This window comes from Galeopterus variegatus, unplaced genomic scaffold, assembly GCF_000696425.1.
Source record: "Galeopterus variegatus unplaced genomic scaffold, G_variegatus-3.0.2 Scaffold5101, whole genome shotgun sequence".
NCBI lineage: Eukaryota > Metazoa > Chordata > Mammalia > Dermoptera > Cynocephalidae > Galeopterus > Galeopterus variegatus.
This window is the reverse complement of record NW_007731212.1, coordinates 63,108-88,769: the sequence shown is the minus strand read 5'-3', so window position 1 is coordinate 88,769 and position 25,662 is coordinate 63,108. Positions and strand designations below refer to the sequence as shown.

General features: G+C 36.6%; 1 protein-coding gene across 3 annotated transcripts in view; it reads right to left on the bottom strand.

The window, feature by feature from the left end:
- TLK2 (tousled-like kinase 2) overlaps positions 1–25,662 on the bottom strand; it is a 96,518-nt gene that overhangs the window by 32,230 nt on the left and 38,626 nt on the right. For all 3 annotated transcript variants that reach the window (XM_008588912.1, XM_008588914.1, XM_008588911.1), the window contains 8 exons: positions 23,153–23,248; positions 21,838–21,930; positions 17,450–17,560; positions 14,342–14,478; positions 8,482–8,634; positions 5,588–5,654; positions 4,312–4,409; positions 2,513–2,594 (listed from right to left, as the gene is read on the bottom strand). In XM_008588912.1, coding sequence (XP_008587134.1) covers positions 2,513–2,594; positions 4,312–4,409; positions 5,588–5,654; positions 8,482–8,634; positions 14,342–14,478; positions 17,450–17,560; positions 21,838–21,930; positions 23,153–23,248 — 837 coding nt within the window. The remainder of the gene's footprint in view (positions 1–2,512; positions 2,595–4,311; positions 4,410–5,587; positions 5,655–8,481; positions 8,635–14,341; positions 14,479–17,449; positions 17,561–21,837; positions 21,931–23,152; positions 23,249–25,662) is intronic.

Here is a 25,662-nt window from a genome sequence, read left to right as displayed (position 1 = left end):
AGGGAGGGAGGAAAAGGGGAATTGGTTAATGGCTTTACAGAGTTTCAGTTTTGCAAAATGAAAAAGTTCTGGAGATCTGTTTCTCAATAATATAAATGTACTTAACACTACCGAATATATCTCTTCATTACTTGGATCTTCTACACACTTAAGATGGTAAGTTTTTTTTTTTTTTGTCTTTTTCCGTGTCCGGCAACGGATCGCAACGCTCAGTGTCACCCCCGTACCGGACCGGGACCGGCAACGGGATCGCAGCCACCGGTGTTGCTCCCGCGCCTCGCTCAGCCAGTGAGTGGGAACCGGTCTGTACGTGGGATCCGAACCCTCGGGGGGGAGCGCCACTGCGCTTCCCAAGCGGCGCACTATAGCAGTGCGCCACCGGGCCGGCCCCTTAAGATGGTAAGTTTTATGCTATGTATTTTTTTGTTACCACAATAAAAAAAACTATAAAAAAATAAATGTATGACTTAAAAATGAAAATAAATAAAAACATGGAAAGCAGAAGTTAATAAATGGGAAGTAAACCAAACAAACAGATTTGATCAACAAAATTAAAAGTTGATTCTTAAGAAAAAAAAAATAACATCAACTATTGTCTAGCTTATTAGCCAAGAGAAACAAAACATTTCACAAGAAAAGAGAAATAACCCAGGTATGAATTTTTTTTTTTTTAACCTAGATGAAATAGAAGGTTTTTGAGAAAAATTAAACTACCAAAATTGACTTAAGAGGGACAAAGTATGAATAAATCAATATTTGTAGAAGGAATTTAAAAGATAGCCAAATGTTTTCCTCTAAAATGACACCTACCCAGATCATTTTTATGAGTCAGCTCTAACAAACTTTCAAGGAGCCAACAGTTCCCAAGTAATTCAAGGGGTCCCAGAGCTCGGGAAAAGAGAAATTTCACAACTCATTCTAAGGAGCTAGGATAACTATGACATCAGCGCTCAACAAGGCTGCTTGCACACAAAAGATTACTATGGGCCAAGTCCCACTTATGAGCACAGATAAAAAAAAAAAGAATAAAATACTAGAAAATCAAAACCAGCAGTATACTAAAAATTATATTACAGTTTGGGAAATGGATAGTAATGACAGTTGCACAACACTGTGAATATACTTAATGCACACTTAAAAATGGTTAAAAAGGTAAATTTTATATATACATACAGATGAGGGGTCTTCAAAAAGTTCATGGTAAGATTCATATTATCTTTTAATTCCATTTTTCCGTGAACTTTTAAAGATACTCTTGTATAATCACAATAAAAAAGTTAGTAGAACTAGTTTTTACTGTTTTTATCTGAAAACTACTTTAGTCAAAAGATTCCTCCCATATAAATTCACATGGGCATAATATAAATTCTAACAATAAAGACTGCACCTTAGAAAAGAGGGAATTCCCACAGCCGTGCAGTGAAGATCACTAAACAAACCAATTCTCCATTTTGCAGCCAGGTGCCAGAAACATGTAGCAAAGTCGGGGCCGGCCCGGTGGCGCACTGCTACAGTGCGCCGCTTGGGAGCATGGGGGCGCTCCCGCCAAGGGTTCGGATCCCACATACAGACTGGTTCCTGCTCACTGGCTGAGCGAGGTGTGGGAGCAACACCGAGGGTTGCGATCCCGTTGCCGGTCCCGGTCCGGTACGGGCGCGACACTGAGGGTTGCGATCCATAGCCGGACACGAAAAAAGACAAAAAGGAAGAAAAAAAAGAAACATGTAGCAAAGTTAAAGCACGTCATGGTTGGTGCATATTATGGATCTGTAGCTATATTTAAAAATGGCTGAATCCCTCATGTAGTAAAAAATCAATCTGGAAGCATACTAGTCTGTACTTTGCTGGCCCAACTGAAGCCCTCTAAGCCAGGACACTCTTTCAGAATGCCAGTGCTAGTAAATGCTCTTAGATGAGAACTTTTTTTAAAAACAAAAAGCAGGTTTTCAAATAAGAAATAACTTTGACACATCTATTTTTGTTAAAATAATTTATGAGAATAAAGATAACACACACACACACACACTTCCAGCAAATGTGGATGAGACAGAAAGTACAGAATCAGAATAAAAATCACCACATTTCCACCAGCCAGAAACGAGGACTGTTTTTCCTTGTTTCTTTATCTATAATTATCTATTTTTCAAACTTGAAAACAGTACAAAATACTGTATCCTGTTTAGTCACTTAAGTTTATTGGAAGTAGTTTTCCCAGAGATATAGGTTCTTAAAAGTTTGTAAATTTCAATCAATAGATATCAAACCCCAGTTGTCACTATTCTAAATGTTCTCCAAGTTGTTTTTTGTCAATAATTTATTTTTTATTTTTTTGTCCTTTTTGAGACTGGCTGCACCACGCTCAGCCAGTGAGCACTGTGAGCGCACCAGTCATCCCTATATAGGATCCGAACCCACAGTGGGAGCGCTGCACTCTCCCGAGTGCGCCACGGGCTCGGCCCATTTTTGCCAATAATTTAAACCTCAGTCTTTGTGCCCAGTTCCTCACACTTACCTTATAAACTTCGCTGAAACCTCCTCTACCCAAAAGATGTAACAACAAATATCTGTCATTTAGCGTTGGATGATCTTTAAATCTGTGGAAACAGGGAATATGTAACATCTTGAGGTAAAGATTATAGTCCATACTTGCAAAATTCCCAGAATATATAATACATCATACACATGATTATAGCTGTTGCTGATAGGTGGACAATCAACACCAACATAGCAAACTCTGAGCATAAATTTACGCAGTTCAGAGGCAACGTGAGTACAATGAACAGCAATAGCTGCAGAGCAACGAGAGCGAGGTGCCACTCTCAGTGTAGCCACAATTAGATTTGTGGCCTTTCTTGACCTCCCTCTTTTTCTGCCCTGCTATAAACTGTGTGTGTTTGAGGGGTGGGGGTATAGATTATAACATATGAAGTATTTTCAAACTGTGCTATTTGGCTCCTCCAAACCATTCAAAAGCCACATGCTCCCACCATTTCAAAACTACATACAGTAAAATGCCAAGGTATTTTACATTGCCGTAAGTCACAAGTTCTATGTGCACTCATTTTTCTCTTTAAAACAGTCTGATATAACTGTGTTCCCACATAAGATTCCCCCCACGTTGTTTTCCAACACTATGACAAAGATATGACAAATTCTAGCAAAAATAAATTTAAAATATTTTTACCTAGTTCCTGATCTTAAATAGACTCACTATTAATCCTAAAATCACTTTATTTTTATTTTAAGAAAGTGTGCCTGTAGGGAGAGAGGACATTACTGCATGGTGGCTTGGATCATAAAGATCCAAGTCTGACTCTCTAGTCACACTAGTTATGCGCCCCTGGTAATGTTAAATTAACTTCTCTAAACTAATTTCCTGATTGTATTGAAGATGATTGGGTTATTGTGAGGATTAAAGAGAGAACATAAGGGTACTCAGCACTGATATGTAGAGAGTTGTTAGTAAATGGCAACTACTATCGCCTATCACTCTGGTCCATGGCTCATGTTGGCCAAACAAAAAGACTACGGCTATGTGAAAAAACGTTTCAGAGTCAGAAAAATGTGGGAAAGAACAGATTACTGATAAAAGCCCTCTTCCACTTGCAACCTACTTTTCCCAGTTTCAATCCCTTAAATGACTTATAAATAAAGATGGGCATTAATTTACAATTAAGGTGCTGAATTTAAGAGTCTTACTTAAAGCCTCAGCCTTTACTTAAAACCAGATGGCCCTCAGAAAACAGGTGTCATCTCAACCCAATATTCTTTCCACAACACCACACTGTGACCCATGTTTCCCTTTCTTAAGGATCTGTAGGTAACTCAAAATATGCAGTGTATCCCGGGCCGGCCCGTGGCTCACTCGGGAGAGTGCGGTGCTGATAACACCAAGGCCCCGGGTTCGGATCCCATATAGGGATGGCCGGTTAGCTCACTTGGGAGAGCCTGGTGCCGACAACACCAAGTCAAGGGTTAAGATCCCCTTACCGGTCATCTTTAAAAAAAAAAAAAAAAAAATGCAGTGTATCCCAACCATTTATGATTACAAACCTATGTTGTTTTAGTGACCTCTATTCATGTAAAAATGCTCTATGTATACATATATACTTAATATATAAATTTAACATATTTAATCATATTTAAACAAAGCAAATCATAATTTTGTTCATAAAACAGCACTGTATCCTACAAAAGAGCTAAATACATTGTGAAATCATTTACCAAATTTATATTAAACAAAAACAACATTCTAGACCATTCAATTCATATCAGCAATTTCCAACCCAATATACCCCCAAATTTGCTTACTGTGAATTATCTTCATTGTGTATCCTTTTTAGTTCCCTGATATGTAGATTTCTAACCCTTTCTAGCCTTTCCAGCTCTGCCTGGATCTCTGCTTCCTCCTAAAGTAAAAAGGAAAGAAATAGCTCAAAATACAGGGAAATCTACCTTTTTAGGGTCTCTTGTGAAAAGCTAAAGGAAGATGTTTTGCATTGAAAAAACAGTTTAAGGACTAGAATTTTAATCATAAAAATAACCCCACAGCAAATAATAAATAAAATTCAAACCATATAGCGGTGTACAGTAAGTAAAAGTCCTCTACCTTCCCCACTTTTCTCCATGCCCACTCCCCAGATGTTCCCACTGTTAAGTTTCTTATATAAGCTTTCAGGAATGTTTTATGTATATACTTATAGGCATGCAAACTTTTATTTTTTTAAACAAAAACCAGATTCTCTAACTCATTCACTTCCCTAAGTATAAATTATGTGTGTGCTTTAAGTTCCAGTGATTTAACAAAAAGATGTAAAAACCTAGGGCCGGCCTGTGGCTCACTCGGTAGAGTGCGGTGCTAATAACACCAAGGCCATGGGTTCGGATCCTATATAGGGATGGCCGGTTTGCTCACTGGCTGAGCGTGGTGCTGACAACACCAAGCCAAGGGTTGAGATCCCCTTACCGGTCATCTTTAAAAAAAAAAAAAGATGTAAAAACCAGTATGCAAAATAAACAAACATACACAAACACAAAGAGCAGTTTATTAAATGCTTACTGACTACTATCACTATAAACAGCATCCACCAATAATGTCTGGGCTGCTGAATTTAAGAGCTGAGCAATCTAGACATCTCAGTGTCAATAACAAATTGTTAGGTGCCTTTGTTTTAGAATACGGATGGTACAAGACCTTTTCTTTCTAGCGAGTTTAGGCAAGAAAAAAGAGTTGCTATGTGATTTAAAATATCACAGGAGTCTTAACATTAATTTCAGAACCATCTGCTTTTGTTGTATATTTAATTTTTACTCTAAAGATAACCACTTGGGTAGCCTTATAATGGGAATGAATAGAGAATTACCTACTGATAGATCATTGGGGGGAAAAGTACTCTCATTGAGTGGTTGGAATTGACTTAAAAATCATCATGAGAAAATCACTTGAAAAAGACATGAGTTCTACCATTATGCTACTCAAAATTTCTACAGCTATGTAAAACTACTATTACATTTGGCCAAATACCTTCAACACCAAATGTAAATTAGAAATCACATCTCTCCAGACAAATTTTCTGATTCTACTTACCTTTTTAAGATGACCTAATCTGAGTTTGAAGATTTCTTCTTGTTCATGGTATTCTGCTAATGTTAACCTGGAAAATAATGTTAGAAATTTTCAATAATAGTGTGCCTACTTAAAGAGAAATGCCTAAGTATGCTATAAGGTGAGTATATTTAGTGTCACAGTTAAAATGACTAAAAGATAGGTGATTTTGCAGTCCTCTAACAAGAGAAAACTTTTGTGACTTATCAGATGTAACATAAAGGAAGGACTTCAAAGCCAGAAGTCTAATTTGTAGAAAATGAAAAAATAAATAAGCCTTATTTTCTACATTATTTATGAAAAGAGTTTTGTCTCACACACTATTCAGATGAATTAGGAGAGCCAAAAAGAGTATATCTAAAAAAATTTTTAAAGGGCAAAACAATTAATCAATGGATTTGATCATTCTTCATAACTCCCAGACCTTGATACTATAATAACAAGGAGAAAGACTTAGTGGCAAATCAGAGTCCAGGATTTGCAGTCTAGGGACTAGTGTTCAAGGCACAACTTGGCCACTGGTCATGCAACCATGGGTAAACAACTTTAGCCTCTTAACTCAGTTCCCTGTAAATGCAGCAAGCGATAATACCTATCTAACAAAGCATTGTGACTATTAAATGAGAATGTGAAAAGAATATTAAAAATGCTATTTGAACCAATTTTCAAAGGGTTGACTTAATGGGTAATCACTCATTTCATGTTCAATTCCAGTTGTATCCTTGTATCTCAAGAATGAACAAGAAGTGATATCTTATAACAAAGTTTTAGATCTCATCACTATTTAGATATATTTTATTTATTTATTTTTATTTTATTTTATTTTATTTTTTCCTTTTTTGTCTTTTTTACTGACTGGTAACGGGATCGCAACCCTCGGTGTCGTGCCCGTACCGGGGACCGGCGACGGGATCGCAACCCTCGGTGTTGTGCCCGCACCGTGCTCAGCCAGTGAGCGGGAACCGGTCTCCACAAGGGATCCGAACCCTCGGCGGGAGCGCCGCCACGCTGCCAAGCAGCGCACTCTCCAGTGCGCCACCGGGCCGGCCCTAGATATATTTTAAATAGCAGGAGAAAGACCAACCAAGAAGGGCTACAAAATAGAGCCTTTGAAAGGAAATAGAAAGAATAGAAGAAACATACCCACTAGGGCTGTTAAACTATCTCTACACAGTTGCAGAAATACCTATATTTATTACTCCATTTCACACCAGTAAGAAAAGGAGAAATGAAAAATCATAGCTAAGAATTCTCTCTGCCTGAAACAGATTCAATACCAGGAAAGGATAATGTGCCTCACTCCAAGACTCCAGAGGCCTGTCTTTGGCTTCTGGTCAAAGGAAAGAACCAAGTTACAGATACTCTAATTAAAAACTGGACTGAAGGCCTTCCAGCTTGGATTTTACACAGGACTCCAGATGGCAACTGCTTACTGACACACTACTGGCCTAGACTGAATTCTAATTATTGTTCTATGGCAAAGAAACAATCTATGCCTTCTTTATTACTCCTAAACCAATGGTTTTGTGCATTAGTATTAAATAATTTTCAAGTAATACTGGAGGGATAATCCCTTTCCAATATAAACACAGGAGACATGAAAGAAAGCAGTGGTCAGATGAATTTGCCTGAAGAATCTTCCAAATCTGGGCCCTACTTGAACTATTTATAAGGAAATTCTTTATATGTAGATGGTAATTTAAAAATATACAGAAGTATAAGAATGAAGATTTTTTTCCAAGCTTACTTCAATATGTACACTTTTATCACTATACTTTGTGTAATTATTAGTTTATTCATCTGTTCATATCTCCTTTAAATAAACTATGAGCTCCTACAGCTGGGGCTGTATCCTTTAGCTCTGTATTCCCAGAACAGGGCCTAGCATTAAATAAGCATTTAACATAGACTTACTAAATGAATGTCAAAGAAAAGACTTCCCAACACATCAGGTATATACGGGGTAAGGATTGGAGTTAAGCCATCTTTCTCAGTGAAATGAAAAAAGACGCATTCTGGCATGTCATGGACTTTTAACAATGGTGTAATACAAGTATTATTATACTTGAAGTGGATTATGGGTTAATATGTTTCTGAGAACTGATATAAAAACATAAAAAAGACAAAAGACATATTAGTCAATAAGTTATATATTATACCTTTTATTTGTGGCTATCTTTGGACATGAAATTTACTTTCAATTAGCAAAAAAAGAAGAAAAGAATGGAGAAAGAAGGCATATGTGCCCAGAATTGCCTACCTCTCCTATACATGGTAGCTAGGTAATAACTGTCGATGAACAGAAAAAAACACTGCACTGCAATTTAATATATTGATGTTTTCCTTAGGTTCCCAGAAGAGGAAAAAATTCTAGTGAGGTCAAGATTTGGCTTACTGGGAAAATGTCCTTTTCCTAAAATAACACCTACTTTTTTCTTGGCTTATTCCTAAGTTTGTGGCTGTTAACTGAGTGCTCTTTTCATCAGTAAAAAGCATTCTTTAGTCTGAAATAGTAGCCAGGCAATCCCCATAAGATGATACCAATGTACCATAACCTGGAGCTACACGTAAGCAATAATATCATTTGAATAAAATGACATCGTATTTGTTACACGAGTGGCCAAAAATCACGATGTCAAGTTAAGTGACATTACCTCTCCCTCTCATTTGAAACTCTCTAAAGAACAGTACTAAGAAAATAAGCTAATTTTATATGGCTTTTATATGAGTTGAGCAAATCCATTAATGTATCTAAAAAGAAAATTTAACCCTAGGGATCTCTGTAATTTATAAATGTTTCCAGTTGCAATCAAAAGGACATTTGTATTTGTGGGGAGGGTGTGGTGTCTCACAGTTCACATCAATAAAGAACATACGTTTCATTTTCAGCTCCATTGGTCTTGCTTTTCCGCTGTTTCTGCTCATTGGTTGCTGGAGGGGCCTGGCCCATGGCAGGAGGTTTTCTTTTTGCTAACATTTTCCGTTGTCTTTCTATCTCTTCCCTCTGTGAATTTATTCTTTCCTGTTGCCTAAAGATATAAAAGACGTAGCACTGAGGAAGGAGGTCAAAAAAGTTGTTAACACAACTACGGAACCAACACAAATAACTTGTTACCTGCATTGATATCTGTGGGGGCCTGGTTCCAGGACTCCTCAAAGATACAAAAACCCAGGATGCTCGAGTCCCTTATATAAATGCCATAGTATTTGCATATAAACTACGCACATCCTCCTATATACTTTAAATCATATCTAGATTACTTATAATACATAATACGATGTAAATGTTATGTAAATAGTTGTTAACACTGTATTGTTTAAGGAATAATGACAAGAAAAAAAGCCTCTACATATTCAGTACAGACACAACCATCACTGGCCGAACTACATTTTCAATCCACAGTTGGTTGAATCTGTGGATGGTTGAACCCATGGATGTGGGTGGCCTACTGTGTAAATAATTCATGGCTTGAAAGAATTCTGGGTTGAAACACAGACTACTTAGGTAAAACTATAATCTTCCTCTGACTCAATGAATGTCCTTGAGGAAAACATTTACCTTATCTGAACATGAGCTTCCCAATTTTAAAAAAATGGTTAAATACCTTTAGCTCACTCCTACCCTTTCAGGGGCCATGAGTGCAAGGCACTCTAAACTCCCTGCAGACAAACACACAATATATAGTTCAAACTATAAACTTTAGTGGCCTAGTGGACTGCCACATTTTGCCCTTGAAGACTAACTGTGCTTTGCAAGATTGAGACTTCAGCAATCACTTTTATTAAACATAAAACTGATTTTCTATAATTTTCAGGGAGAATTCATGTATCTTAATCGCTTCAGATTTACCAAGAAAGGAGCCCACAGCCATCATATATATAAACCAAAAACCCAGGGAATACAGATTCTAAAACACCTTTGGAGAAATCTTAAACTGTACATTCTGAGAATGAGAGAGTTTGCTTAGACATGCAAGCTGTTGTATCAAAGATCAATGTTATATATTATAAAGATTCCTGTATCAATTCTTGATGTTCTTAAGACTATTTAATATTTATACCAAAGAATAAAAGTCATCTAAAGAGAGTCTGTCAGCGGTACTTCATTAGGTTTATTTTGGAAATACACAGTTCTGATTGTGTCAATAAACTGTAACTTTTCTTAAGACAGGAAGCATGTCTTACCAACCCTTTAATCCCCCAGCACTCATGACAGTGCCTTTCATACAGCTGATCCTTAAAAATTTCTTGCATAGCATCAATTTTAGAGAGTGCTTGCCCTTTATCACCCATGGAAAGAGACTACTTCTTCTATTTTTTATAGAAGTATTGATGACCCAATCTATATCACTTACATCTAAACAACTCTATTTAAAAAGCCATTGCCTGCAAAAGAAAACAAGATACTCAGTCTTAGGCACTGTTATGGGTGGATTTGTGTCCCGCCAAAGATATGTTAAAGTCCTAACCCTCAGTACCTCATAAGACCTTATTTGGAAATAGGGTCATTGAAGATGTAATTATTTAACACGAGGTCATACTGGAATAGGGTAGGCTCTTAATCCAATATGACTGATATCTTTATAAGAAGAGGAGAGGAGACACAGAGACACATAGGAGAACACCAACTGAAGCTAGAGGCAGAGACTGAAGTTATCCTGCCACAAGCCAAGGAACACCTTGGGCTACCGGACTGCAGGAAGAGGCAAAGAAGGATCTTCTTCCCTGGAGGCTTGAGGGAGCACGGCCCTGACACACCTTGATTTCAGATTTCTGGCCTCCTGAACTGGGAGAGAATAAATTTCTGCCGCTTTAAACCATCCCTCGCTCAGCCAGTGAGCGGGAACCGGTCTGTATGTGGGATCCGAACCTTCGGCGGGAGCGTCACCACGCTTCCCAAGCGGCGCACTGTAGCAGTGCGCCACCGGGCCGGCCCCACATGGATTTTTTTCAATAAATATATGGGAAAATTTTTGGCTAGGTATGTCATGAATGCCATGCAATCATGACATATATAACTAAACAGTTCAGTATCCGACCTCCTTGCCCCACCCTACCACCACCCTGGGGGACTCAGGGTACACAGTGGGGCATTGCCTAGACCCAGGGGAAAGTACATGAAATACATAAGTAGTAGTTAAGTATTTAAGTTTTGGGGGAGTCAAAAGTTATACCAGGATTTTTTTTTTTTTTTTTTTTTTTTTTTGTTTTTTTCCGTGTCCGGCAACGAATCCCAACCCTCAGTGTCGCCCCCGTACCGGACCGGGACCGGCAACCGGATCCCAGCCCTCAGCGTTGCTCCCGCGCCTCGCCCAGCCAGCGAGCGGGAACCAGTCTGTATGTGGGATCCGAACCCCCGGCGGGAGCGCCACCGTGCTTCCCAAGCGGCGCACCATATCAGTGCGCCACCGGGCCGGCCCTATACCAGGATTTTTGACTGCACAGGGGTTAGCACCCATAACCCCCACGTTGTTCAAAGGTCAACTGTATTCTGTATATACTAGGAACTCTGAAATGGTATGGACTACCCAAAGGAGATCTGAGGTTTATAAAATCAACAAAATGAACTGTCTCATTACAGATCATATGACTGAGAATCAGATGGTTCGCCAAAAACTGCTTTAAAATGAGTAATGTAACTCCTTATACAACAGAAATCTGGATTAGCATTACAGTGCTGTCATGTTTAATTTACTCCCTCTGATTACCTTAAATGATTACAATTTCGTACACAGGTCAAATCCCATTACTTTAATATTGTTTACTTCAATATAAATAAAGTCTTTGTAGAGAATTTTTACTGCCTTGCTACTATTTGAGACATTTAAATAAAAAATAGTGTACTGAATTTTTTTTTTTTTTTAAAGATGACTGGTAAGGGGATCTTAACCCTTGACTTGGTGTTGTCAGCACCACGCTCAGCCAGTGAGAGAACCGGCCATCCCCATATGGGATCCGAACCTGGGGCCTTGGTGTTATCAGCACCGCACTCTCCCGAGTGAGCCACAGGCCAGCCCAAAAATAGTGTACTGAATAACACTAGTATTTAACATTAATTTCTCAGAACTATAAAATAAGCTACCTTTTCAACAGTCTCAAACATACTTTGGAAAGCAAAAATTACTAATCTGGCCAAAATTATTATAAATCTGATATGATTTTTCTATTAGACAGTAAATCTTCTGTTTTAGGGAATTAAAGATAGCTCTAAAAAGAGCCAGGGAACACAGTGAGAACAAAGAATTCTGTTGAGGCTACATTTGATCATTTGATTCCATTTTTAAATGTCTTGAAGTTTGTCTCTTCCCATGAAACCCAGTACTGCTGTCTGGTGTTCAGCTATCTTACCCACCAAATTACTTTACATGGCATAGAGTTTCTTATGCACAGAATTGTCATTGGTGAGGTTATCAGATATAGCCTTTCATGACTTAAGAATTTCAATTTCTGCACTGAAAGTAAGAAAGGGAATTAATTTATTAAAACAAAACTTCAGGAATAAAATACTTAAAATTAACAGACATCAGAAACAGCTTCCCAAGAGAAGGGATAGATATCCTCCCATTTATGTGACTTAAAACCAAGAAAAAGTGCTATCTACCTAGAGGAAACAATCCTGGTCAGGAATCTCCTGTAGGTAGTCCCAGTTTCTCTTATCTGATGGTTCTACAGCAAAGGCATTTTGAACTCTATGACTTTATAAGTAGTCCCACACTCTCCAATTCAAACTCAACTAGCTATTTCAGCAAGGAAAAACAGGTAGGAAAGGCAGTCCATGGAAACTTCCAAATAATCACGACCTAGAGATCAAAAGTTTGAGAGTCCATGATTAAAAATACGATGCCTCCACCGCATCTCCAGTTTCAGATGGAAATGATCTAACAAATCAAAATAAATAAGATACACCAAAAAGTACTACAACCTGACGATATATTTCCAGAACCTTCTGGGCATCAGGCTGCTTATAGAGTAAAAAGATAAAATACTGCTACCATGGCAAAAATTTTAATAATTTTTAAAAACTAATTACATTTTATATCTCTATCCAAACCCACTATCTTTTTGATTCAAAGTCTAAAAAGACTGCCATCCGAGGGGTAGCCACTGTCAGGGCTGTTAGGAGCTACTATCACATACAGTAGTCAGTCTGAGCATTAGGTGGCTTTGGCCACTAATGGGAATATAAGTTTTATCTTCTGATCCCATTCTAACAGAGCTGGAAACTGGACAGTGTGTCACTTCCAGGGCAATTTGCACATCTTGGTCATGGTGCTATGAAAAGGGTATCATACTTCTGTGTAACTGCTGTTAACAATGCTCTGGTTCACTTTTGCTAACCTGCTACCTATGCTTCAAAGCTCAGAGTGGATGCTACTCTGAACCTCTGGCACCTGGCCTAACTCAATTCTGTGTGTTTCTTACAGGGTATTCTTTGATTCAATAGCCTCTTCTTACACTAAAATACACATATCTGAGGTTTATTTGTGAAGCAAAAACACTCAAACTAAGTTGGAGGTTAACATCTCACATATAAAATAATGACTAGTAACATGTAACCCAGAAGTTAGTTTTAACAAAGTATTATATAGCACCAATATTTGTAATTTTCTTTCAGGCATAAAGTCGTTATTTATGTTTCATTATTACTCAAGTAAAGTACTCCCACACACTCCATTTCAAACTCAATGAGCTAGTTCAGCAAGGAAAAACAGGTAGGAAAGGGGAGTCCATGGAACCTTCCAAATAATCATGACCTGGAGGTGAAGAGTTTGAGAGCCCACGATTAAAAATATGATGCCTCCACCCCACCTCCAGTCTCAGATGGAAATGATTTAACAAATCAAAATAAATAAATAAGATACACCAAAAAGTACTACAACCTAACGATATATTTTTTAAAAGTCCTGAGACTTGGAATTCTAGGATTTTTCTTTTCTTTTTTAAGAGATGACCGGTAAGGGGATCTAAACTTTGACTTGGTGTTGTCAGAACCATGCTCTCCAAAGTGAGCTGACCGGCCATCCCTATAGGGATCTCAACCTGAGGCCTTGGTGTTATCAGCACCACACTCTCCCAACTGAGCCATGGGCCGGCCCTGGAATTTTAGGATTTTAAATGTTAATTCTCTCCTTGGAGTATATACCTAAATGTTTCAAACCAAAAGTTACAACAAAGAAAAGGAGTGTCCAAGATCCCAAGTTGCAGACAATGGGACTAGTCACCGGATTTACCACTGGCTTGGTTCCTGCCTTCAAGAAAGTGACTATCTCTGATGACTGGACACTGTCTCCTTAGAGAGCCTCAGGGACATGTTATACAAGATTCTTCTGTGACTTTATTTTGATTTAAACCTAACTCAGGAAATTCTTCCTTAGGTCCTTGCCCACTTCATTTTTCCATGGACTCTGAATAAATGCTCAACAGACTCCTCATGAAAATCTATTACATAATTAAAAAGATATCAAGTCAAACTCTAGATTTTTCTTTCTTAGCTTCAGAGATTCTGATTCTCTTAAGCGTTAATGTAGATCTCATTTTTTATTCTTCTGATACTCGTGTCATTTTTTTCTCCAGGACTTCACCTCATTACCTTCATTTCTTTACACACGCAGTAACTAAAATAATAAATAAAAAGATGATGACACTACTAGGATTATTAATGACTACAATTACAGAAAACTTAAGAAATCCAAACCAACTTTTCAATGCTCGATTTAATCATGATAATTCACTTACTTGATAAGGTTCTGGAAAGCATAACCATCTGTCCATTGTTCAGTAAAAGAGGCCCCATGTCGGACAGTAGTAAAGTGGCCCAATCTCAAGCGGTCTTGCATGCTCTTATCTCTACATGCCATCTTCTCCTGTTTTGACTTAGGAGAAAAATAAAAAATTCAACACTAATTACATAAAGAAAGACACTTCTTAGAAACTCAAAAAATTAAGATTATCAGGGAAAATACTGTTGAAAAACTACACACCATTTCAGAAGTCAGTAATTAACTCCTTAGATGACATACCATTCCTATTCAACAAAGTAGACACAAGAGGATAATGAATGAACTGTAGGTTCTTCCTTTGTAAAGTCTCTCAAATATGCCTTTCCTTTTTTAGGTTCAGCATCTCATATTTGGATCGTATCAATGCCTAACTCCTAAGCTGTTTCCCTATGTTCTGTTTCTTTTTTATCCAATCTGTTTTAGAGAACCACTGCCAATTCATCTCAAAACACCACTTCGCACACTTCCAGTTTGATGCTCCAAACCTTCCATGGCTCTTTGCTGCCAAACTCTAGATCCTGACATAAAAATGTCCTCCATGAGATTGAAAATTATGTCTACCTCCCCACAGAACTCTTACTCCAGAACACCTTATGTATTCCTGATTCTTCTTTTTTTTGGGTAACTGGCTGGTATGGGATCTGAACTCGTGACTTCAGTACTATAACACCTTACTCTAACCAACTGAGCAAACAAACCAGCCAGCCCCACTCCTGATTCTTCAGCACATCATTCATTCACCATATATTACTAAAAACTAATTATATGTCAGGGACCATAAGACTGCTAAATACAGAAGATGAGAAAAAAACTAGTATTTATGGCCTAGAGGGAGAGATATACCATTGAATATATTAATTTGGAATTATAAGTACACACTGTGATAAAGAACTTGAAGACAAGATACCAAGGGTATCAAGATGTCCTATGTATTTTAAATGACTGGAAATTTACACCTGCCATTTTTCTACCCTAGAACATATTTTCCTCTTCCTTGCAGCTTTCCCCAGTTAGTCCCCTGCCCATAATTTACTTTAGTGAACTTTTTAATATGTGCATTATTCACCTGAATGTTTATATGCAAAAGTACTTCAAAAAGTTTGTGGAAAAACAGAATTAAAAGATAACACAAATGTTAAAGTACCCTGGTATGTGAATGTATCTTATTCCCCCTACCCTCATGTAGACTACTAACCTCTGAGGGCAGGAACTGACTGTTGTGTTTCTCAGATTGATGCATGTTGATGTATGTATTCTTTTTCATTGCTGAGTAGTATTTCATTGTATGAACATACCACAATTTGTTTATACATTCACCTGTTCACAGATACTTGGGATGTTTCTAGTTTTGAGCTACGATGAATAAAACTGCTATAAATATTCTTGTATAAGTATTTTTGTGGGCATTTGCTTTTATTTTTCTTGGGTAAATACCAGAAGCAGAATTGCTGGGTCATAGCAATTAATATTAATATAAGAAATCGCCCCAAAGTTTTCCAAGGTGGCTGTACCAATTTACATTCCCACTAGTACAAGAAATCAGGCTGCCCCACATCTCTCCACCATTTACTATTATCAGTCTTTGTACTTCTGTCATTACTGGGTATGTAGTAATATTCCACTGTGGTTTTAGCTTGAATATGCCTGATGGCTAATGATATGACTATCTTTTCAAATGTTGGCCACTTGCATATCTTTATATATCCTTTTTTTTGTAAAATGTCTGTTCCAGTCTTTTTCTCTTTTTTAATGGGTTATCTTTTTATTATTAAGTTATAGGAATCTTTATGTATTGTGAATACAAGTCCTTTGAGATAATATGAATATTTCCTCCCAATGTGTGGTTGCATTTTCATTTGTTTCTTTATATTCCAGCATGGTATATTGGATATTCAATAAATATTCCCCATTTAGACAGTTGATAAAGAAGTACTAAAATTTCAATTCTTTTGGAAATAAATCTTAATTTTATCATGTACTATTCCTAACAAATAGAAAATTCTATTTTCCTATGAGAACTCAGAGACATTATGTTTTGTTTTTTTGAGCTATGCTGTTCAGAGTTCTATACAATTGACTAAATCTATGCTGACTTCAGTAAGTGCCCTAAAACTTTAAGTAAATTCTCTGTATTAGCGTATACCTTATTGTTTCTCACTCTCGTAAACAATGGAAAAAAGTGGTTTCCCTTCCAAAAAATTGATCAATGAGTCAAAGGATGAAACAAAGGTCTCGCCAGTATCTTTGACCTCGATAAGACAATTCATTTTACTTTCACTGAAAGACAGTGTTTCCCCATCTTTTTAACAGCATTCCAAAGACGTTAGGAAAAGTAACAACCAGTGTGTCTCAAACCTCTAGCTTGTAATCTTGTAATAATTTCATTAGGAAGTACTGCCATCTCAAAACTTCCAAGAAATGGTTCTAATGACCATTAGGCAACTAATCAAACACTATAATAAAGAAGATGTCAGCCAATTAAAATAATCATATACAGGTATATGGCAACTTTTATTTTTTAAAGCACAAAGCACTTAATTATTACATTATATACATAAATTACTCCAAATACCATCTCTGAAATGGAAATGTGACTATTGTTAAGTGTTTATAATAATAACAGGATACTCACTTCAATTGATAGGATGAATATAAGAATTTTGGAGAGTAATACCCCAAATAAACTTAACTAGGACTTCCCCTATGTAATCACACTCAGGCTGTCCTGTTAGCTCGGTTGGTTAGAACATGGTGTTGATAATACCAAGGCCCAGGGTTCAATCCCTCTTACTGGCTAGCCGCCAAAAATAAAAAATAAAACAAAACAAAATATCACCACACTCAAAGAAATGCACAGCCAGAAAGCATGTCCCAAATCATCACTCTGGGTACTTGGTCCAGTGTCCATGAAAGGGAAGAATTCTAATTGTCAAATAATAAGACATCTTTTCCTTAAAAGCCCTACTTTTAAATATTTTCATCTCAGGTAAGGAATATGGAGCCACACAATGACAAGCACTGAGCATCTTGGGATATAGAGTTCAGCCCACTATTATTCACTAACCTTTTCTATAAGGAGTTTCTTGCTCATTGTCACACATCTATTTAATCGTTCCTTGTATTTTTCTAGCATCTTTTGCTGTTCATCAATCTGCCGTCTCAAATCACAGTTGGCCTTTAATGAAAAAATTTTTTAATTAGCTCTGAGGAAAATAAATGAATAGAAAAGCAGTTTCTTGGGAGAGAGAAAAATCACTTCTATTTGTTGTTAAATCAAAAGCAAAATTAAGGTTCAAAGAGGTAAGGATAACAATGTCTTTAAAAAAGGTATTTAATTCATTCCTTTATTCTCTCTTGATAATTTACCATCTTTTACTAATGATAATTATGTTACGAGAAGTGGCCTTGTTTTTCTACTGATCATATTTTTGCTCCTCCTAATAACCAGTTACAGCTAATCTACATCACAGAGCCTAAGCTATCACAATATAAAATAAAATTTTTAAAAACCTACAATGAATGTTTAAATAGTTACAATGACTGAGCACTTATTTAAAAATTACAGTATTTTTAAAAACCACATAATGTTCTTTATGTTCAATTTGTTCTTTGTTTTTCAACTGTTATTTCGAAAGAAAAAGAAACATGAATTTACATAAATGTTTCTCACCAGAGAAGCCAGGCACACCCATGCCCACACTAGACAAGGTCCTGGTTCAAGAATGCCATAATGTAAACACACAGTTAACTTAACTGTGGTCAGAAGTCTACAGGATGGGCTAAATACTTTGAAAAATTCAAGCCTCCCACAATAACAGAGAAGGAAAGAACCGCTAACCCAAGGTCAAATTTGACTTGCAACTCCTGAATTTATTCTCTTGTGTTAAACAAAAGCTCTCTACTCTTCTGGCAAATAATGTTGCTTTATAATAACTTGCTTGAATTTTTAAAAAATCTGTTATTTCTCAGTCAAATGATATAAGCATTTCTGAAATAGTAAAAAGCACAAAGGAAGATATTATAGGACACTCAATTTTTGAGACTTTTCAGCTTCATTTTTAAAGTAACCTGTGTGAAACAACTTCCATCTCCAAATGTCTCTACTCTCCCCCTAAACATAATTTCTTCCTATTAGTTTTTCTTACTAAGTCCTATGGACCACATTACCAATGGCAAAGTATAACTACATTTGGGTAAATGTGACTACCTAATTCATATTACAGAATTTACAAGCCAAAGATCATGTAATGGTTATGTGAAATCCAATCTACTTTTGGAAGGTGAGTTTCCCTCAAAATCTATAATCAAATGTAAAAATCAACCAACCCCTGACAGTTTACTTAAAATTTTAAGAATTCTAAATTTTTGTGTTTTTTGACACATATCTAGGAGTTCATGTTTAAAGTAGCAGCTAGCTAGTAGCCCCCAATGCAGCCAAACCAAACATCTCACTAAACTGGAAAAATTCAATGAATGACTCATGCCTGTCTGAAAGGAGATAAAAAGACCTATGGTCTTTTCCTACTATCTATCCTCCAGATCAGAAACACAAGTTCTAATCAACTTGAAAAAATGGCAGCTACCCTTCTGTGTCTTCCTTTTTGATATATCCACTCCTTTAGTACTGTTCTACATCTAAATAAAGACTGCCACCTTCAGAAGACAATCAAGTAGAAGGGTTTAGTGAGAGTAAAGGGAGCATACTGCTTCCTGGAAAAAAGAAGCAAACATTTTTTAAAACCCAAAAAGCAGTACCAAGTTAGGACTCATATTTTTCGCATACTCCATCTTCTCAATCTTAATAGAGTCAGGCAATGAAGGAGGAAGACGAGCCCACAACCTTTTTTCAGTTCAGCAGAGCCACACTGAACAGAAACCTGCTAGATACTGGAATGTGGCTAGGAGCTTTTTATGTCCATAAGCTATCTCATTATGAATCTTAGATGGCAATTCAACCAGCACCCAAATGAACAAAAATAGGAATAGGAGCAACTCCAAGCAAGTATACATGCTAACAATGAAAAATGCAAGACAGGTACTTAGTTCACACTCTCCTCATTCAAAGATGGAGAAAAGGAATAATCAAACAAATAAAAATAAGCCTAAGGAATATATTGCTTAATAAGAAAAAGGGACATCAGTATGAAAATGATAAAAATGACCATCTACAGAAATCAAAAGAACATTTTTAGGATACCTCCTTAGAATACTCTATAAAATTCAAACAGACATGACATCTGCAAAACAGAAAAACCATAAATATAATACAGGATGGGATGAGAAAGTATATTAGTAAGGGGGGAAAGCAGGTAAATTTAAAATATAAAAAACAGAATCCAAGTTCACATGAGCTGCAGTAAATAGAAAATATATGCAAGATAAAGTTAATGTTTAATGAGATTCAGAAGAAAGAGGCAATCATATGAGACATAAAGTGTTAAAAATAGAAAGTAGATGGGCTGGCCCGGTGGCGCACTGGAGAGTGTGCCGCTTGGGAGCACGGCGGCGCTCCCGCCGAGGGTTCGGATCCCATATGGAGACCGGTTCCCGCTCACTGGCTGAGCGTGGTGCGGGCGCAACACTGAGGGTTGTGATCCGGTTGCCGGTCCCCGGTGCGGGCGCGGCACTGAACGTTGCGATCCCGTTACCGGTCAGTAAAAAAGACAAAAAGGAAAATAAATAAATAAATAATAAAAATAGAAAGTAGAGATCAGAGATCCAAGATAGCAACCAGTGAAGAAACCAATACAGAAGGGAAAAAAAAGCAGTAATTAGGCATAATCACACATTTTCAGAATAAAAATATAGAGGCTCACATATAGATGTACCTGGCAAAATTTAACAGATTATGGTGTTTGTTCTTTTGGTCATGGACATCTCTGAAACATTAAATGCTAGAAAAATTGCAGGGGTGTGTGTGTGTGTTTTATATTTTTACACAAAAATCTTACACACAGTGATGTCCTTTACATGGAAGGGCAAGAGAAATTCTCAGCTCTGAAACAGCACAGAAAAGTTAACACTGACATATCCCTCCTAAAGGATAATTACTTAAAAATGTATTCTAGTCAATCAAGAGATGAAACAAAAAGACATAACCTATGAAGAAAAAAATACTGACAATAGCTTTAAAATCAGTTTAACAAAATATGTAACCAATTAACACAAATTTGGCCATAAATCTGCCTTTATGAAATTATTCTCATATAAAATATTAAAACAATAATTTAATAATAATAATCAGACTTTACTAATAAAGACCAGACTTTAGCTATGTGCTAAATTCCAGGTCTTACACAAGAGGCAATCAAAATATACTATTTTATAATATACTTTGATTAATTACAGAAGTAAAAAAAATTTTGGAGGGGAGATAATCACAAATATAGTGACTTTTATTATTAAACAGATCCCTTTATTCAAACAAAATTGTACTCAGAGCAAGGGTGCCAATTCCCACCTTACTATGTCATGGTAACCCAGGAGGTTCCAGGGCCCTAATGAGCCAGTTTGAAGAAACAAATACATTAGTACAAATAAAGATCAAACCTATACCTCCTAAGTCACTGGAGAAGATAAAAAAGCTAGCCAATTTTATTTATAATCAGTAATATTTATGCATGTAGGTCTTAGTATATATACTACAAACAGCTCAAAAACAGTACTGAAGGAAAATATGCCAAATGTTTTATCCCAGTTAAGGAATTATGAGTGATATATTTTTCTGTATTCCTAAATTTATTATAAAGAGCATGTATAATTTTTATAACATGAAAACAATAAATATTTTTAAATATTATGGTATATTTTCTAGAGGTATCTTTTAAATTTCAATCTAGGCACTTTAAATTTTTTCTTTCTTTCTTTCTTTTTTTTTTTTTTTTGTCCTTTTTGTGACCGGCTGCCCCACACTCAACCAGTGAGTGCATCGCACTGGCCATCCCTATATAGGATCCGAACCCGTGGCGGGAGCACTGCTGCGCTCCCAGTGCTGCACTCTCCCGAGTGTGCCACGGACTCGGCCCTAAAATTTTCTTTTGTAAGAACAAAAAGCTTTAGATAAATAGGTTATAAGAGGTACAAAATACAAAATGGGCTGAAAATAATATTTCAAAATTCAAGATTACTAAAATAACTTCTCTGGAATGGGAAAACATTTTATACTTGTTCCCACAGTCCCAGATGAAATAAAACACTCCATATATCTATTTCTCTAGTATAAATTCAAATATTAAAACACTACAGTATAAGATTTCTAAGTTAAAGATAGTGTTTAGAATGTAGGTATGATCCTGGTTCCTATTCAGATTCCCTCAGATTAAAAGAAAATATACAAATATGTATTATTTAACTTTGTTATCTGGCTGTCGTAATTATTTCTAGGATATGCACATAATCCATATACATAACAGTCGGTGCTTGTAAAATTTCTAACCATATTTTTATACTTACTCTTAATAAATCGTCTATTCTTCCCTCCTTCTTCTCTAAGTCAGAATTCTTACTGTTTTCTAGTGCAGATATTTTTTCTATTGTGAGGTCAGACTATAGAGACAAAGGAAGAACTTAGGATTAGTTTTAAAATATTACACATCATCACATTTTTCTTATTATTTTTCTGATAAAAGCACTTGCTAACACAAATAGCCTGGAATCACATGACTCAGGAAATTAAATCTGCTTTCCTCATCCCATTCTTCAAGCCTTAGCTGTGTTCCTTCTATCCTGCTATACCTTCACTTCAAAAACATGTAAATTCTGGAACTAAATATATAAATTTTCAAACTACTGTGCATTGGTCAATATAGAAATTTTTATGAAACTGAGTAGGAAAGGACTTCATAGGAGACATGACCCAAGTCTCTAAAGAACAAACATGCCATCTAGTGGAAGCAGAGAACAGTCAGGAGGGGAGAGATGAAGTTATCGGAGTGCTCAACTACCTAGATCTGTTCAACTGTCCAAAAGCTGGTTATTCAAATAAAATTAAAATTTGCTGCAGATGGTCTCATAGCTCTGAAGATTTAAGATATTCTCCTAGATTGCCAACCATCCCTGTCTTGAAGTCCACACAGATAGTGCCAATAGAGCCTGCAAGACAACCCAGCGTACTATTGGGTAACTAACCACGACAAAAATATTCCTTTCAGATATAATTTTTAAATGTTCACAACATCTTGTAAATTGAAAAGTTTCAGAAGACTGTTTAAGGAGAAAGTTATGTTGGGATACTACATCTTAGAGAAGTTTAGCTTTGTCTTTCCAAATAAGTAAGCAGGTACAAAGAATAAATTAACTACTTTCATAAAGTAGGGAATTAACGCTGATTGAAAGCCTACTGTAAACACTGTCCCAATAAGCATTTTTGTATACACTAAGATCATTAGAATAAACCACATTTTTAGAGATGATTTGTACCAAAGAAAACTGAGGCCCAGAAAGATCAAGTGTAAGCTGCAGAACCAGAATTTGAACCCAGCCCAGAGGCCTTCAAAGTATGTGCTCTTTCCTCAACACCATGCTGCAGTATAAGCATTAATGCCACAAAACACAAGAAAGTTAAAGAAAAGCCTCAAAAAGTTAAAGCACCTTCCAAAGGACTTTAAATACCCATAATGCAAGTTCTGAATATACTACTCACAAATAATAAGGTAAGGTCAGAAAAATAAAGGGAAGACAGAGAAGAATCATAGACTTTATATATGATTAGCATTTATTCCTAAAAGCAGAGATCTTCTCCTCTACTGTTTATTAATCACCGACCTACCTGGGTTTGTCTGTGCTGGATGGAGATCTGTTTTTGGGAGCTGCAGGAATGCTCTGTGTTGCCAGATCCTGTAGAAGAGGGACTGTTTTGCTGAGCCTATAATAAAGGTACATCACCAATCACAGGAAAGTTTTGCATCTTTCTCCACAAACATTTGTATGAATGCAAATGATCATCTCTATATAAAACAAACTCTGAAGTCAGGACCATGTGGCCAAGATGAAAGTAAAACTATTCAAATATGAGACACAAGGGTTAGACATGGTGGCTTAGACTATGTTCCTGTAAACAGGTTTAAAGTACCAAATCCTTATAAATAAAATTTTTAAATATATAAATTTGAGAAATGAAAAGCTATCCCTGTACTAACTTGCCTTTTTCACTTGCATTTCAATATGCCTTTGTTAGAAGAGGCTAGTAAATCATTTAACACATATGGAATACACGTGAGTCCAGGCAAAAACTACTGTGAACCACCATTCAGAAAAGTCTCTTAAATACACAAACATTATCCATGAACAAACAGTGGTCTAAAAGTCCAGGATGATTTCCAATATTGTCATTTGATGACTGGGCACTCCAAGGTACTTTTTAATTTATATGGTTTAAAAGTTTAATATAATTCAACTATTCAGGAATATACAATCATTATATTCCCAATAGTCCTTTTAAAAACAAGGTATGACTGCACCTAACATGGTATGACCCATCACAGACATAACTAGGAAATACTAGACATACTAAGGATTATGAGATAATGGAAATACAGTACTAATATCTCGTCAGAGGAGGAAGTGTTTAGACATATGTGAATTTTTTTTTTCTTTTTTAAAAGATGACCGGTAAGGGGATCTTAACCCTTGACTTGGTGTTGTCAGCACCACACTCTCCCAAGTGAGCTAACCAGCCATCCCTATATAGGGATCTGAACCCATGGCCTTGGTGTTATCAGCACCACACTCTCCCGAGTGAGCCACGGGCCAGCCCCATATGTGAATTTTTTCTGATGATTTCTATATACTCCTTTGATTATTGTTCTGATTTATTAACATATTAACAATGGTATAACTACCATCTATTGAGCAATTAGTGAAAGCTAAATGCTTCACTGTCATTATCACATGTAATCTTTATAAAGCCCTATAAGATGATTATTATTATTTCCATTTTACAGATAAAGAAAATGCAAATCAGAGACATTAAGCACCTACGTGAGGTCACAGAGCTAGTAAGTGGGGGAACCAGAATTGGGGGCTGTCTGCATCCCACAAGAACTGCTCTTAATGACCACAGCAGACTGTTACGACCAAGTCTCAAGCAAGCTAAGCTAAGCACTTCATACACGATTTCATGAAGGCCCACAAGCCTTGTAAGGTAAGCAGTATTATTAACTCCATTTTTATGTATTCATTCAACAACTACTTATCGAGTACTTCCTATGTCTAAGCACTATGGTAGGTGCTAGGAGCACATGGCCAAGGGAATAGAAACAGAAACAACAGACCCAGTCCTCACTCTCCCTTAATGAACCTAACAATCCAATTGAACAGAAGATTTAAAACAGCCCCAAAATATTTGTTGAAAGAAACTGATGACTAAACAACCATATAATAAATGCAAAATTACAATTAGGATAAGTGGTAAAGAACATATAACAGGGCATATAACCTAATCTAGACAGTCAAGGATGAATCTTTAAAAAGTTTAAGATTTGAAGGAAATAAGACTCAAAGAGAGGAGATGATAGATCCGTTGCCGGACACGGAAAAAGACAAAAAGGAAAAAAAAAAAGAAAAAGAAAAAGAAAAAAATGCTCTAATTCTGAACATTTGCTCAATATTTATTATGAACCTCTGTGCCTAGTCCTGTGTTAAACATTAGAAATGCAAAACTGGAAAACAAACAGAACTTCAACTCAGTGATTATGGAATAATATCCCAGGGCAATGAGAACACAACGTTCTTGGCTAAGCAGGCCACTGTAGTTGTAAATTAAGTTCAACCTCTAATTCACCAAACATTCTCCCCAGATTTCTGTATTCTTTGTTCCTATTACAAAAGTAATATTGGCTTCTAATTCATGATGACAGTCTGGATCTCCCAGAGAGAGAGAGAAAGAGATCTACATTCTACGTTCTATGTACTATGCTCTACTGAGATGTAGAGGTATTTTAAAAATAAAATCATAATAGCACTAAGAAATAAGGAAGAGTCAAGGACCAGAAATTTTTTAAAACTTTAAATTTTAAGAAACATTCAAAGGGAGTTAGATTGATAGAGAAACAAACAAGTTCATAGCTCAAAATATCAGCACAGGGTGGTTCTTTTCTTTTCTTTTTTTTTTGTCCTTTTTGAGACCGGCTGCACTGCGCTCAGCCAGTGAGCGCTGTGAGCGCACCGGTCATCCCTATATAGGATCCGAACCCGCGGCGGGAGCCCCTTCTATTAAACACTGTACTAGAGGTTCTAGCCAGGACATACAGAAAAAAAAAAAAAAAAAAAAAAAGGCAC